Source organism: Tupaia chinensis, unplaced genomic scaffold (assembly GCF_000334495.1).
Source record: "Tupaia chinensis unplaced genomic scaffold, TupChi_1.0 Scaffold000622_1, whole genome shotgun sequence".
Taxonomy (NCBI): domain Eukaryota; kingdom Metazoa; phylum Chordata; class Mammalia; order Scandentia; family Tupaiidae; genus Tupaia; species Tupaia belangeri.
In genome coordinates, this window is record NW_006160142.1 from 7103591 (window position 1) to 7120980 (window position 17390).

The 17390-nt window shown below is 36.9% G+C and overlaps 1 protein-coding gene across 14 annotated transcripts in view; it reads right to left on the reverse strand.

Annotated features, from left to right (window-relative positions):
- Nucleotides 1-17390, reverse strand: part of CCDC88A (coiled-coil and HOOK domain protein 88A) — a 157122-nt gene that overhangs the window by 66808 nt on the left and 72924 nt on the right. For all 14 annotated transcript variants that reach the window (XR_001371182.1, XR_001371181.2, XM_014591800.1 and 11 more), the window contains 6 exons: nt 12281-12453; nt 8651-8732; nt 5165-5323; nt 3685-3831; nt 2302-2446; nt 717-901 (listed from right to left, as the gene is read on the reverse strand). Coding sequence is in view for 12 of the 14 variants with exons in the window: in XM_014591800.1 (XP_014447286.1) it covers nt 717-901; nt 2302-2446; nt 3685-3831; nt 5165-5323; nt 8651-8732; nt 12281-12453 (891 nt within the window). In the remaining 2 variants the exon portion in view is untranslated. The remainder of the gene's footprint in view (nt 1-716; nt 902-2301; nt 2447-3684; nt 3832-5164; nt 5324-8650; nt 8733-12280; nt 12454-17390) is intronic.

Consider the following 17390-nt stretch of genomic DNA (forward strand, 5'->3'; position numbering starts at 1 on the left):
GATTTCTCACTTTCTATCTCTCTGTCTCTCTCTGTCTTTCTGGCAAGTGCACATGCCCTATAGCAAAAACCTCTCCCCAAGAAAAAAAATTGTTAGTTTTTTAAGGTTTAATAATGTCAGTATAATTTTTTTTTTTTTTTGAGAGAATAGGGCACGTGCACTTGCTGGAGAGACAGACAGAAAGCAAGAAATCGCCCATTCACCCTCCACTACCCAGGGATCATGGCCATGCCACAATCCCTTCTCCTCCATTTTCCTCTAGGGATTTTGGGCACGCACGCCCATACCATACACCCAGCATGAGTTTGAAGCCACCAGTTGTGGGACTCAAACTGTGGTTGGTCATGTGGGAGGTCCAGCAACACAACCATTACACCATCTGCTGGTCCTTGTAATTTTTTTTTTTCAATTCCTTATTTTAAAAGCTATATAGTATATGCAAATATTTACTGATGAAATGGTAAGATAGCTAGAATTTCTTCCAAATCATCTAGACATGTGGGGAGAGTAGGCAGGGACAGAAATAAGTTAATAATCATTGAACCTGAATAATGAATATAGAGTTCATTCACTCCACTTTTATGTATATTTGAAATTTTCTAAAATAAGTTAAAATAACATTAAAGGTACATTAAAAAGTACAAAATAAACGTGCTATTTATTTATACTTTTAAATATTTTTTAAATATTACAATAAACATTACATTTTTATTTACCTTTTTACTTAGTCTTTGATTTTCTTTTTCAATTTTCAGGATTTTGGAAGAGTTGCCTTCTACAGAATCCATAGTACTCTTAAGTTCCTCTACAGTTTTTGTCAAACTCTGGTTTTCCATCTCCAACTTCAATAACCTACTTGATGTTAATTCATTTACCTCATGGCCCAAGGATTTCTGTGGTGCTATAATATTGAAAAAATGCCATTGGTAAAACTGTTTATTCTTTACTATTTAAAATGTACTACGTCACCTAGACCTTAATTTTATTAAAAAAAAATTAATGAAACTATTTTAAGATAAACATGATTTAAAAATACAAAAAGAGGAAAATCTTGAATTTTTAATTATTCATAGCATTCTAATGTGGAAAAAACACACAAAATTTATGAGAACTGTAGCTCTAGTTCTGCTAAAAGTGAACTACTTGATGATACCCAAACCACCTTAATCTCAGTGAATCCTAAGGTACTTTAATAAATATCATTACTCTGGGACCAGTAGATGGTGTAATGGTTTTCTCACTATACTCCTACATGGCCAATGGCAGTTCAAGTTCCAGACCCAGCTGCTTAAAACTCACAAAAGGGTGCATGTGCCCAACATCCAGAGAGAATGGAGAAGAAGGGATTGGATTATGGCCATCTCCCTGGGAGGTGATTTCTCGCTTTCTGTCTCTCCTATGATTGCATGCATCCTACAGCAAAACTCTCTCTTTAAAAAAAAAAAAAGAAAGTAAATATATGTGTTTGTCTATATATATATGTAAATGTCTATATATATATATATGTAAATGTCTCTATATATGTATATGTATCAAAAGGTATAACCCCAACAACTGTACTGCATATAATTTTGCCCATCTTTTTAAAAAAGATGGTAAGTCAGAGCCAGCTGGTGGTATGGTGGTTAAGGGTGCTGGATTCCCACATGGCTGACCATGGTTCAAGTCCCGGATCTAGTGGCTTTCTTTTTCACTTTCCCTTTACCTCTCTCTGGGCAAATTTAAAAATAATAATAAATGGAATTAAATAAATAAGTAATTCTTTAAAAAAAAAAAAAGTCAATGTGGAACTTAGTTTAGAAAAAGAGCCAAAAACTAAAAATTTATCTAGAGGTCTTATCATTATCTCCAGGAAATAAATAGCCAGGAAGATCCTTAATTTTCTTTAATCTGACTACATATTACCTAAGTTTTTCCCCACTATGTTCTGACTCCCTGTTTGTGTTTGCCTCTAGTCAAAAATCATGCTAGCTAACTAATATGACTTTTCTGTTCTGTTTACTAGATGGCTATATTTCTCAGAATTAATAAACTAGTATCATGAAACGGTACCTAGAAAATAATGAAATATGTTCTTTCATTCATGAAACTGAGTTACAAAACAGGAAAAGCTAAGGACCAGACCCAAGAAAATTTAAACAAGATATTACTATGTCAAATCACATCTAGGGAGACATCTGACATTCTGAAAAACCTCCAGCTAAGGAAAATAAAGACCTGCAATAAAATAACAGCAACGTAAACATAAATACAACTTCATTTATTTCTCATCTATTTTAAGTAAAGCAAAACTGGGAATACCTTCAGAAAGTTCACTAGTTCTGGATATCTGTTCCAGCTCCCAGCCAAGATGTAATGATTCATCCATGCTTTGCTTCTGCGCCATTTCCAAAGTCATATTTTCTTCCATTAATTCTTCAATCTTTTTTCTATCCATATCCCGTTCCTTTTTTATTGGCAGAGAGAAGTTGGGAGGGAAAAGAACATTAAGAATAATACAATTTCAAGCTAATTCTTCATTATTCATAACTTCTATTTCCCAGAAACTGAATATTGGATAAATTCTGAGTTCCTTAGAATGTTCAGTTTGAAGGAAAGAATCAGTTATTGTAATTATTACTTGTAATTAGACTCATCAGGTGTCTGATATCCTTTTAAAATGATCTTTGCAGATACTGTCAAAATCTTTCCCATAGAATATATTGTTCTAGTGATATAACCAAAACATTTTTATTTATTTATATATCTATTGAATTCCATTTGTTATTAGTATTTTTTAAAATTTGATCAGAGAAAGACAGAGAGAGAGAGAGAACAGGATAGTGAGAAAGCAAGCCGCCAGGCCCACAACTTGAACCGAGGTTGGCCATGTGGGAACCTAGCACCCTTTAACTACTACGCCACCTGCCAGCCTTATAACTAAAGAATTCTAATCCAATGCTAAACTTTAGCAAATAATTATTTATTTATTTATTTATCTAAGTTTTGTGAGAAGACACATGTGCTCACTGGAGAGAGAAAGGGAGAGAAAGAGTGAGAAAGCACCCCTCATGGAGGACTGTCACGTCACAATCCCCCCTATTCCATCTCTCCCTTCGGGATTTTGGGGAGGCATGCATGTACATGTGGCTAGTGTATTTCTGAAGTTGCTGGGTCTGATCTCAAATAGCACAGTTAGCCATGTGGGATGGAGCTGTCGCAACCAGCCACTGGCTGGTCCTATTTTTTGTATTTTAAAGACAATTATAAGAACATCTTATTTACTGTGATTTAAAAAAAAAATTTATTTAACTTTATTTATTTACTTTAATTTGACCAGTGAGGGACTGAGTGAGAGAGTGAAAGAGAGAGAGAAAGGAAAAGTGAGAAAGCAAGCCGTCAGGGTGAGGACTCAAACCACTGTCAGCCATGTGAAAGTCTGGTGCCCTTAACCACCACGCCATCTGCCAGCCCCAATTACGGTGATTTTTCTTTTTTTAGGTGGAAGATAAAATTAATAATACAGAAAAAAATTAACAAAAGTAGAAATTTATACTTCTATATTTATATAAGGCTGGAAGGGTATCATTTATTTAGTTGCTTTTCCTCTTAAAGCCTCAAGGACACCTTGTCATAATAGGGAAATTAGCTGTATTCTATAATTTTTCCTTAGAGTTCATGTAACTGATCTACCCATAAACTTACCATTTCCATGTCATGCAGTTTAGCCTTTAGTTGTAAATTCTCTTTTTCTAATTCATGTAATTTATCAGAACGAGCTCTAGTTCCTTCTAGCTGGTCTTCCAACATGGTTTTTGTTTCTAACAAAACTTGATTGTCTTCTTTTAATTCCTATAAACATTTCAAATAGACTTTATCATAGTGTCCTAGTATCTGTTAATTTTTTTAGATGTCTAGACCATACTTTTTCATTAGAAAATAAAATGTTAAGTCATCTTTGTTAACAGTCTATGCAAAAATAAAGCTACTGAGAAATGGAAATATTTTCTTGCCTTTTCCCCCGCCCCCCCATCCCCGAGAATTTAAGCTATTGTACAAATAAAATACTCAGCACTTATTTTAGGATAAGTAATACTACAATAATTTCACATGAAATTGTCAGGTTATATTGAAATTTTTAGTCACAGAATATTTAAGACACTAGTCTCCATAGAATTCAGGCTTAATTGACTAAAACAAATTTAAAAATTTCTTTCAACTTAAGAGCTGTAACTTAAAAGTGAAAGGTTTGAGGTTTTTGAAGTAAAATAACAAAACTTGAATTAAGACTGACATCAATCATAAACCAAGGCTCTATCAGTAAATATTTTACATAAACATCTCGAGGAAATCCTTAAAAATCACAATATGTGTTTTATAGATATATTTTCAAAGTTCCATATTACTAAGTTACTTGCCTGCAGCTCATAAACTACAGAGAAAGAACCTGAAGACAGTTGCACCTGTGATGACCCCTTAACAGAGCCACGTAAACATACATCTAAATAACTGGTGAAGAATGAACATGCATTTTATATCTGCAGTTCTTTTGTGTCTGTGTACTGTAACCTTCAAGCTAAAATGTTCTAATTACTTTCTCTTATGTTCTCAGTTTTAGACTTTGTATACTCTGTCCTTCTTTTCCTCATACTGAAAGTGACCAAAATCTCTTATTACAGAAAATTAACTGAGAAAAGAAAAAAGGATGCAGGGACTGTCCAAATTCTTGCTGTCAAACTCACCTTCATGATGCACTGACTTGAGACTACCAAATAAGAAAAACTGTTGCTTTTCTAATATATTTATATATATAGTTTTCATTGATTCTAATTAAGTAGTTTCAGTTAAGTAGCAATCAGAAACATGTTTTTGTTTTCACTTCTGGGAACAAGTCTGAGATAAGTAGATATAAATACTTTATTTTTACTATGAGAGAAAGACTTCAACAATCTCGTCTACTTATGCTACTAAATAGAAAAATAAGAGCCCCAAAGAATTCAATTAATAACATTCAAAGACCTGGCTGTAAAAGTTTAACTAAATAATATGCTGATCTATCAAAAGCACCTGAAGATATTTACTGTTTGTTCAACATTCTAAGAGTTCCTCATAATTTTAAATGCATTTTTAAAACCTTAATATGGTTAAAGGAAAAATATTGTGAATGTTAACTTATTTAACATACCTCAACTCTGGCCTTATAAAATTCAATATCATGTAGCCTTTCTTTGTATCTGCTGACTTCACTTTCCAGCTTATCAACTCTGATTGCCTTCTCTCGAAGTGCATCTAATTCATCTCGATACATTCTGGCAGAACGAGCATCCGAAAGCAAATTCATGTTCTAACAGATAGAAATAATAATTTTAATATTATTTTCTATTTTCAACTTTTATTCCTTCATTGCACAACTTAATAAATTTACTTTAAAAATTAGTGAACTATATATTTTTTAAAAAGTAAATTTATGGTATATATATTATACCTCAATTGTTTTTTTCTTTTTAATGGGGACATACAAAATATTTTTTAAAACCGCCCAGTTACAGAGCAGGATGCCCGCCTTCTGAGCAGGAACATTCTTAGTATGAGTGACAAAAGAGAGGATTAAAAATGGGTGATACTGGGGGTAGCAGGTGGCATGGTGGTTAAGGCACTGAATTCCACATGACCACCTGTGGTTCAAGTCCCAGACCCAGTGGCAAATCCTAAGAGGAGAATAGAGAAGGGACTGTGGTATGGTCATCCCCACTGGGAGGGTAATTTGTCACACTTCCCCACTCTCTGTTTCTCTCTAAGAAGCACACATGCCCTATAGCTAAAACCTAAAAAAAAAAAAAAAAAAGTGATTATTGAGAAAGGCAAGATGATTTTTGTCAGAGTGTGCCTAGTGCCACACCACAAATGGAAGGTAATCACAAGACTGGGCCAAACCTCCATGGTCTGTTTGGGTGGAAGATAGGTCAGGCCCCTGGATTCTCTGACACAGATGTCAACAAGAACATCATGTGGAGAGAGGATACACTGATAGAGCATTTAGGGAATCCCAAGAAGTGCATTCCTGAAACAAAAATAATCTTCACTGGCATTAAAAAATCAGAAATGGGCCAGCAGGTAGCATGGTAGTTAATGCACTAGATTCCCACATAGCTGATCATGTTAGTCCCAGAGCTGGTGACCTGAAAATCACACCAGGCATGTGTATGTGCACCCAAAATCCCAGAAGAATGAAGAAGAAGGGATTGCAGCATGGCCATATCCAGCCCCCAGGGGATGACTCTGTCTCTCACTGTCTCTCTCCAATGAGTGCACGTGCCTTATGGCAAAAAAACCTGGAGGAAAAAAAAAGTCAGAAACAATTGATAGCTTATCATAAAAAAAAAGCTACTAGCAAATCTAATAATTGGCCATTGCCTTATTTATGACAAAACAGTGATGTCCCAACTTTTTTATGTGTACTCTAAAATTGTTTTTAGAGAGTTATTTTCCTATAGGGTGTATATGCACTTGTTGGAGAGACAGAAAGAGATGGAGAGGGAGAAAGTGACAAAGCACCCCACAGGGGTATGGCCATACTACAATCCCTTCTCCATTCTCCTCCTGGGATTTTAAGCACGCATGCGCACGCACTTGGCATGAGTTTTAAGCCAATGGGTCTGGGGTTCAAATCACAGTCAGCCATGTGGGAGTCTAACACCTTAACCATCTGCTGGCCCCTATATCATAATGTAATCGATCTCCTACATCAGAACTCAGATCATGGGGAACCAGCAGTTAGTGTAATGGCTATATCACTGGACTCCCAAATAGCCGACTGAGGTTCGCGTCCTGGACCCAGAGGCTTAAAACTCACACTGGGCGCATGTGCGTGCGTGCCCAAGATCCCAAGAGGAGAAGGGACTGCGGCGTGACCATCCCCCCTGGGGGGTGATTTCTTGCTTTCTGTCTGTCTGTCTGTCTCTGTCTGTCTCGCGAGCACATGCGCCCTATAGTGAAAACCTCTCAAAAAAAAAAAGAATAAAAAAGAACTCAGATCATGAATGGCTGATAGGATATTTTTGTTGGATAGTCCTGACTTAAGAAAGACTGGCTTGTGGTTAAGTGAATATTACTGGGTTTTAAAATTTTGATAATAATTCTGGTTCAGTAAATACTATCACTGTCCCTTCTTAAAGACGTGATTATTAATTGATTAACAATGTTCAACTTTAAGATGGTGAATGCCATCTCAAAACCTACTACAGACAGGTTTTTTTTATTTAAGCTTATATGAAATTGGCTATATGAATACATAAACAATGTGGAAATCCCTTCACTTTCTCAGAACCAAGCAGTCTCACCTGTGTTTTAATTTGTGTTCATTAATTCATTAAAGGCAAAGGCTACAAATAGGAAGCAATATCAACTTTACAATTTTGGTCTTAACTATGCCAATCAAATTAGAATTTCCTATATCTTAAACATTGCCTTTACTTACTGAAAGGCATTTTAGTGTTTATGTATAATACCAAATAATACATAATACATTACATTTTTTAATAGATGATTTGTAAGGTCAGATATTTTTGAAAGTCCACATGATGAGATTTAGCAGCAAGTTAAACTTTATGTTGAATCTAAGTCAAACAAAGTTATATTTCAGGATTGTTTCTGAGCAGCTATTCAAAACCACATAAAAACTATAGAACTACCGTGTACATGTGACTGATAATGATGCTTTTGCAAACTTCTTAGGAGGATTAAAGTACAGGAAACATCTTATCAGCACATTTGTAAATTATGTGATAAGACTTAGATAATTAAAAACAAAATGAAAGATTTTTAAAAGACTACAATGCCCAGCAATTTATCTATGAAGATCTCAGCTTATGATCTTAAAAAATGGTTAGGGGGCCAGCAGGTGGTACGGTGAAGGAGCCAGACTCCCACATGGTTGGAATCCCAGACCCAGCAGCTTGAAAATCACACTGGGTGCATATGTATGTGTGGCCAGAATCCTGAGGGGAAAATGGAGGAGAAAGGATTGCAGCAATACAGTTTATAATAAATAAGTTTATGTTTTCAAGGCCAAAGAAGCCAGAAACACAGAAAAAGAGAAACTTAGAATTTCTCTAGTCCTAAGAGCCTCTTGAATCTTAGAAAACTTTGAATAACCCTACTATAGAAACAAGAAAAGAGCAAAGAAAATGATTTCTACTTATAGCTGTCGCTGGTCTTGTTTTGTTTGTTTACTGCAGGGTTTCATTGTGTGGCAATCCTCTGGCTTTAACCTTCCATGTAGCTGTGACCACAGGTGTGTACCACACTTGGCTCATTCATACAGGGTGTATTGCTATGTTGCCCAGGTCAGCCGCAAGCTCACAATCCTCATGGCTATCTCCCCAAGTCTCTGGGATTACAGACACATGCCACTGCACCTCTCCTACAGTTGGATGAGGAACTGAACCCAGGCTGCCCATGTCGTCTCGGCCTGCACAGCATAGGATCTTAGGAATATCATATCACAGCTGGGCCATTTTAGAAGAGTGAAACACCGAAAAATTCATCCAATCTCTGTCTCAATAACCTTACTTATTTACATGAAGGACTGAGGCAAAGTTACACATCACAAAAAGAAAAATCCATTTCCAATTACTTGGTGGTCTTAAATAATACAAGGTCAAATACAAACCTCTTGTTGTAGCCTTTTTAGTTCTATTTCCATTTGTTCAAGTTCTTGTTTACAGTCCAATAACTGTTCAGTCTTTTCTTCCCTTAAATGCAAAATATACTTATTAATGAATAATTTACTACCTTCAAAAACCATGATCTGCACTAATTCAAATGTATTACCATTAATAAAGAACTAGTTGAACACAGTATTAGCTATAACCCCAATCCAGAGAAGAAAAAACAAAGAAATTGATATTAGGAAATGATGTGATTCAAGGTCATCAATCAACTCCTCCCTGAATGTTCTCCAAGCGCTAACCTCAATGACTAATTCCTCATAGTTCATGATGTAGTTTCCCTCTTTATCACTTTTAATTATTCCTGGCCCCCACCCACATGCCCATTCTCCTTTCTCTTTATCTCCCTCCCTCTCTGCATAGTCATAGACATTTGACCTGAGTTTTCATTCCTTTTTTTTTTTAATTGCCAGAGGGCCCATGTGCTCCCTGGAGAAAGGCAGAGCAACAGAGAGACAGAGAGAGAGAATTCCCCTCAATGGGGCATGGTCTTAAAATTGGATAAGTATGATGGTTGCAGAACTCCATGAATAACAAAAAATCTTTCTAAAAGGATGCTTTTCTGAATTACATCTCGATAAGTTCTTTTTTTATTTTCAATAAGTTCTTTTTAAAAATTATTATTATTGCAAGAGGGCACATGCAGAGAAAGAGAGAGAGACAAAGAGAGAAAGCATCCCTGAAGTGGTTCTGGTTATACTACATCTCCCCCTTCTTCATTTCTCCATCCTGTCAGGATACTGGGCATGCATCCACGTACATCTAGTGTTTTCTCAAGTTGCTGGGGCCAGAATTCAAACTGTAGTTGGCCATGTGGGATCCAGCTCCCCATGCACAGGGCTCAACAAATGTCCTCTGGAGCTGACCCAATAAGGTTGATTTTTAAAAAATGAAGTAATAGCTTATATTAAAGAAAAACTCTTTAAAAACCTGGGCTCCATGGAGGCAGAGAGAATTATTAAAGAGAATCTCTGATCATGTTAACTAATGCATAAAAGTGAAATTTAGTGGCCCACCCTAAATTAGTGCAGTTAAGCACTATGCAGAGGAAGCTGGATCCCCACATGGTCAACCAAGGTTTGGGTGGCTTGAAAAACCTATCGGGTGCATGCACATGCCTAGTATGACAGGATGGAAAATTGGAGGAAAAAAGATTGCAGCATGATCAGATCCTGCTGTGGGATGCTCTCTCTCTTTCTCTTTCTCTCTCTATGGTGTTTGTGCACACACCTTCTGGCATAGAAAATAATAATGCTTAATAAATTGAAATTTGAGCTGGCGCCATGGCCCAGTAGGAAGGGAGCCACGTAACATATGGATGACTGCAGTTCAAATCCCAGTCATGCGGCTTAAAAAACATGCTGGGCACATGTACATGTATGACCCAAATCCCAACAGGATAGAGAAATGAATGAGAAGGAACTGCAGTGTTATTATACCCCACTGGGGAGAACTTTCTCCCTCCTCACTCTGGCAAGCACACATGCCCTCTGGCAATTAAAAAAAAGGGGTGGTATTTGTAAGAAATTACTTCTTTTATCCAAATCACAATGATATTTTTACTCAGTATGCTTATAAATCAAATTATATTATGATATACCACCCATAAATGAGTATACTATTAGTTAATTTGTATGTTCTCATTACAATTATTTATTGTATAGTTCCCATTTGGTATAAAGCAATCTGGACTATTTTGTCCACCATGATTTCTGTAGTTCATTTACTTCAGTTAAGTTCTGTCCCAATAAAAAGATGTAAAACAAGTGTTAACAGAAGAAATGTGTGAAGGAATACATTTTCTAAGGACAAAAAATATATCAGATTGTATTTTATGAAATACTATCTATCTGGAATACTCATTACATCTGGCATATTTTCAAAATGTTCATTGAGTTTTCTGATTGGTATATATAAAACCACATTTAATCAATCTTTGAATTGTTTGGAATTTTACTTAATACACTCCATGGCCAAGTAAATTTTATTTAAAAATTAAATTCTGAAACAGTGGAAAATGTTAAATGAATTCATAGCCGTCACTGCAGTTCTAATTGCATGCTTTATCTAAGATTGTGCTAAATTATATGGAACAAACTAGTATTCACTGTTTAGGCTATCCATTAACTGCCAGTCAAACTAATAACAGCAATCTCTTCCCTAATTTTCCTGGTGCAGCTGTTTATAGAATATCCTGGGCGTGTTCACTTCAATAGATATATAATAAATGCAGGCATCCACAAATGAAAGCTCTATATTTTTCTGTTTTCAAATTTTCCTATAGACTGTAACAGTTTTTCTGCTTTGTATATTGAATCACTTTAACTGCCTTAAATAATCAATATATAAATTTAATTGTTATATTATGGTTTTAAATTTAAAATCTAAACTTTGAAGCATAAATTCTAAAAGAAAAAAAATTCTCAAAAAATAAACAAACAAAACCCCTCAAAACAAAAATCCTTTGTTTTAAAACACAATGAAAAAAATCTCTAAGCAGAGACTAGTCACATCTGTAATTATGACTCACCAAGGAATGCCCTATGTGACATTTATACTGACTTCTCTATAATGCTCTTTAAAAGTCAAACAAATACAACATTAACCAAATCTGAAATTTACCTTTACTAAGTTTATGACAAGCATTTCAATTACTCAGTATAGAAGATATATATAAAATACCACTTTCTGGGATACCATGTGCCAACAATTTATTCTTTTAAGACTTTATTTATTCATCTATTTAGGTTTGTGCCATACGGTGCATGTGCTTCTCAGAGAGAAATGGAGAACCTGAGAAATTGGGACGGCCCTGCTGCAACCCCTTCTCCTCCATTGCCCTCTTGGGATCTTAGGAATGCACACACATATGCCCAATGTGATTTTCAAGCTGTTGGATCCAGAACTCGAAGTATGGTCATCTGTGTGGGACTCCAGTACCTTAACCACCATACCACTTGCTGGCCCTAAGACATTAATTTTATAAAAGCTAAACTTACTAAGGTTTATCAGTGGCTCCCAGTATTTAGGAATTCAAGGAGTATAACAATTTAAAAGTTAAGGGACTAGCAGTTAGCGTAATGGCAATGTTCCTTAACTCCCATGTAGTCGACCGTGGTCTGAGTCTCTGACCCGGTAGCCCAAGATCCTGAGAGGAGAATGGAGGAGAAGGGACTGCGGTGTGGCCATCCCCCCTGGGGTGTGATTTCTTGTTTTCTGTCTCTCTGTCTCTCTCTTTCTGGCGAGTGCACATGCCATATAGCAAAAAACCTCTAAATAAATAAATAAATAAATAAATAAAAATTAAGAAGACCTCCCCCCCAATTTGCAAATGAACAACAGATACTTATAACAGAAAAGACATTAATTCAGAATAAAGGGCATACTGATAAGGTTTAACATTAAGAAAATCTTATACCAATCTCTTTATTTTTCTCATTTTGACAAATTTAATACAAACCTTAATATAAGCTAGCAAAGAACAACTACTGATTCCATAAGCCTACAAATAATTGTTTAGGTCATCTCTATAACCACATAAATTCAATGAAACCTGCAAATCAACAACTTACAGTTCCTGCCTAAGCCTTCTTATCTTGGCCTTAGCATCTGCCAGTTCCACCGACAGATGTTGTCGACTTTCTGTTCGTTTCATGCCTGGAGAACCACAAGGAGACTGTGCAGATGAAGAAGCATGGGGCAGAAAATGAAGACCATCCCGCTCTTCAGAGAGCTCTATGATAGTCTAAGGAATTATAGAAATAAGCACAGAGTCACTTTAGTTTTCTACATATTAGCAAACAAAGCACAATAACACTATTCACTGGGTCTTAATATTGTACTACCACATTAAAAACAATTCATTGGTCAAAAACACCTAAACTCTGTTATATTTACTTACCATTTTTAAAAGTTTCATTCAACCATTCAAGTATGAGCTATTAATATTAAGTAGATAATACATTTTTTTCCTTCCTAATTTTTGAACAAGAGAAATCAGTTACGGAGGGCCAGCAGGTGGCATAGTGGTTAAGGCGCTAGACTCTCACATGGCCAACTGTGGTTCAGTACTGAACCTGGCAGCTTGAAACCCATGCCGGGGTTTGTGCGTTGCATGCCCAAAATCCTGAGAAGACAATGGAGGAGAAGGGACTACAGTGTGACCATCCCTACTAGGGGATGACTTCTCATTTTTTGTCTGTCTCTCTAACAAGCACATGTACCCTACAGCAAAAATCTCACAAACACACACACACACACACACACACACACACACACACACACACGAAAGGAAGGAAAGAAGGAAGGAAGGAGGGAAGGAGAAAAGAGGAGAGGAGAGGAGAGAAGAGGAGAGAGGAAGGAATGAAGGAAAGAAGGAAGGAAGGAAGGAAGGAAGGAAACATAGTTATGATAGAATAATCAGATAAGGGGTCAGACAGTGGTGCAGTTGATAAAACACAATGCTCTGCAAGGCAATCCCACATGGGAAGGTCCTGGTTCAAGTCCAAAGACCTCCCTGAATACACAAGGCACAAACCTGCCCACAATCCATGACTAGCTGGAGTACACTGCAGTGCTGGGACCCTGTTGGGGGTGGGGTGCTATCTCTTTCTGTCTCTCTTCTGGAAGAAGTAAACAAATATAGTTTCTTAAAAATAAAATAACTAGGCCAGAGAGTCAATTGTTGTAATGGTTTATAAAAGACTTGTTGACATAGGAAATAAATTAACCCAAGAATGATCTGTGTAGAATGCTGCTGTCCAGTATGGTAACCAGCAGTACAAGTGGCTACTAAACATTTTTTAAATTGGGGCTGGATAGTGGTGCAATAGTAAAACAAGGCACTCTGCAAGGCAGACCCACACGGGGAAGTTGCCAGTTTGCAACTGGAGACCTCCCTGAACACACCAGGTGTGTGTGTGCCTGTGATCTGGGCTGGCTGAGGGTTGGGACCCTGTTAGGGGTGCTATAACTGTCTGCCTATCTGCCTATCTCTCTCTCTGTTGCAGTCATCGAAGAAACTTAAAAAAGAAGAAAATATTGAAAATGTTAAAAACTGGGGCCAGCAGATGGTGTAATGGTTACATTGCTGGATTCCCACAGTCAACCTCAGTTTCAGTCCTGGACTCAGTGACTTAAAACTCTTGCCTGGGGTGTGTGGGTGTGTGCCCAAAATCTGGAGAGGAGAATGGAGGGAAATAGATTGTGGTGTGGCCATCCCCTCTAAGGGGTTATTTCTTGCTTTTTGTCTCTCTGGCAAGCGCACGTGACCTATAGCAGAAATCTCTCTTAGAAAAAAAAAAAAAAGAAAAAGTTAAAAATAAGAGTTTCTGGGACCACTAGGTGGTGTGGTGGTTATGGTGCTGGCCAACTGTGGTTCAAGTCCCAGGCCTGGCGGCTTGAAACAACAAATAAATAGGTAAATAAATAAATAAATGATTTAAGGTAAAAAATTGAGTTTCTTACATTTCGAGTGAGCAACAGCCAATGGCAGTGGTTACTGTATAGACAATCCAGAAATGCAACCCTACCATCATTGCAGAATTAGACAACACTCCTCTAAGACTGTAAAAACAGTTCTCAAGGGAACCAGCAGTTAGCGTAATGGCTATGTCACTGGACTCCCACATAGCCGACCAAGGTTCGTGTCCCGGACCCGGTGGCTTAAAACTCACGCTGGCACGTGAGCGTGTGTGCCCAAAATCCCGAGAGGAGAATGGAGGAGAAGGAATTGTGGCGTGATCATCCCCCCTGGGGGGTGATTTCTCGCTTTCTGTCTCCATGTCTTTCTCTGTCTGTCTGGCGAGCGCATGCGCCCTATAGTGAAAATCTCTCCAAAAAAAAAAGAAAAAAAAATTCTCAAGAGGGATCTAACGAGACCTCAGAGGTTTAGTTCAATCTCTTTATTTTTCAGATTAATTAACAAAGGCACAGAGATTATTTGCCATGATCACACAAGTTAGCTAACAGAAATGCCAAGATTCCAGGCCAGTCCCTTCACTCCATACTCTCTCCTACAATATCATAAAGCTTCTTCTATTCCTTCCTTCAGAGACCTGTTGTGGGGAACTTTAAGGGCTATTTAACCCATATGTACCTCACACAATCATATTTTTCTATTCCCTTAATTTTCCTCTTTTATTAGTAAATTCTCTTATTATAAACCAATTTCTCAGCTTTTCTGCAGATTTCTCAAACAGAAACTGCCTTCTTTGGCAATTTCAACTGCCGTGCTACTCTGGAGAAAATGGGTGAGGTTACCACCTTGGGACCATGAATAAACCATCCTTGCTTTATTTCTCTTCACCAAGTCCTATCTGAATGATTCTCAGTGAATCATTACTTGCTTCTTCTTCTTTTTTTTTTAACCATTTATCAAAATTCATTTTTTAAATAATTTAACTTTATTTATTCATTTATTTTTTAAATTTGACCAGAGAGGGACAGAGGTGGTAAGAAAGCAAGCTGCCAGATCCAGGACTCAAAATGCAGTCAGCCATGTGCGAGTTCAACACCCTTAACCACCATGCCACCTGTCAGCCCCCATTTCTTTTTTTTGCTTTAAGAGATATGTTTGCTGTAGAGAGCATGTGCTTGCCAAAGAGACAGAGAGATAGAAAGTGAGAAATCATTCCCCACAGGCGATGGCCTCACCACAATCCCTTCTTTATTCTACTCCCAGGATTTGGATCATGCACGCACATGCACCCAGCCTGAGTTTCAAGCCTCTGGGTCCAGGACTTTTAACTGTGGCCAACCATTTGGGAGTCCAGGCACATAACCATTATGCCAATGGTGGTCCCCAGAATTAAGTTCTCTATCTATGGGATGCACTTAGGCATCTATATTAAAGTCTGCAACTATCACTTTAACAGATCTCAGTGCGGATGTTGGTACACCATAAACCACAGACTGTGCCTTCCCAGTTCCTTTTATCTCTACAACTCCATATCCACTCTCTATTCAACATATATTGGCTTCTCCAGGAGAGGAATCAATTCTTCGTGATACGGCTCCTTTACTAGCATTACTACCATGTCACTATACTTATATCTAAACCTTCAATCACTCAACTCCTTCTTCTCCTTTTGCCCAGTGAAAAAAATTATTCCTACCTACTCTAGAGTTTCTACTTGCCTGGAACTACAATTAAGTCCTCAAATAACTCTTACTTTGAATTTAAGACTATTGAGGTTGGCAGGTAGTGTGGTAGTTAAGGGTGCTGGACTCCCACATGGCCAACCGTGGTTTGAGTCCCATAGTGGGTGGCTTGCTTTTTCACTTTCCCCCTCTCTCTCACTTTGTCCCTCTCTGGTCAAATTAAAATAAATAAATAAAATAAAATAATTCTTTAATTTTTTTTTTAATTTAAGAATAACATGCTGTCTGAGGATGGCTCATTCATTGGGGATAAAGAAAAGGGAATTAATATTTACAGAAGTCCTAGTCAGATTTTCCCAGTAAGACCCAATCCACTACGGCCACTCTTAACTTAATGATCTACCTGTTTGATGACCACTTGGACTTATGACCAATTCTCCAGCATGGGAAATCCCCTTCCTCAGTGTTTGTCTTGTTCCCACAGTTAGTGTCTGCTACAGGAAGCATCAATAACCACTTAAGACTACATATTTCACTTATAAATTTGTATTTCATTATTCACCCATTATAATCTTCAGAATCAATTAAAATGATTATGCTGGGTTTATGTCATTGTGTTATGGTATGTCTTGTTGCTTTTCGGCACTAATGTATGCTTTCTATATGGATTGAACAATATTCTAGTGTGGTGTCACATGACTTGAAAAATACGTACCATATGATGCATGATGCACCAGAAAACATCAGCTTTTAAGCTATTCGCTTATTAGCCAATTTGCTTAACAACCTAGTCAAAGAGACTGAACTTGGATTAAGTGTTTATTTCAGACATGAGGAAACTAAAACTTGCACAGATTAACTTAATCAAAGTCACACAATCAATACTAGGTATAAAAGGAATTCAAATTGAAGTTTGACTAACATTTTTCTTTACCTACCACTGATTTTCTCTATTCCTACTCCATGGTAATGGTGCACTGACATAAAAACAAACAAAAAAAATACAACCCTATAATAGTCTGTTGTCATCCATTTTTAATTAAACTCTTTCTACTATCTATCAATCCTTTTTTTGAAATCTTTCTGATTTCCTAGCAATTTTCTCAGAATGACTGTTGTAAATATGTTCCCTGTTCTCTACTTAAGCTTCCAACTGGAAACCACCTCTTTTCTCTACTTAAGTCTCTCACTGCAAGTCATTATCATCATTTCCAAGAAATGACCTCTCTGAATTATCAAAAAGCAAAACCACTTTGAACTAACCCGTTTTTATGCATTTTTTTGCTTCCAAACAATCCTTATTTAAACATTTTCAATTTCATTCTTTTTACTATTGGTTTTCTCCATGATCTTCAAAGACATATGTTTCTTCTATCTAGAGGGGGAAAAATTGCAATTTCTTCCTGCCACTTTTTAAGGGTAGTTTGTAAGTCTACTGACACTAGGTCAAGTATCACTCATCTGAAATGCCTGGGGTCTAAAATGTTTCAGATTTCAAGTATTTTTAGATTTTGGAATATTTGGGATGTATACAGCAAGGTATCCTGGGGATAGAACCCAAATCTAAACACAAAACTCATT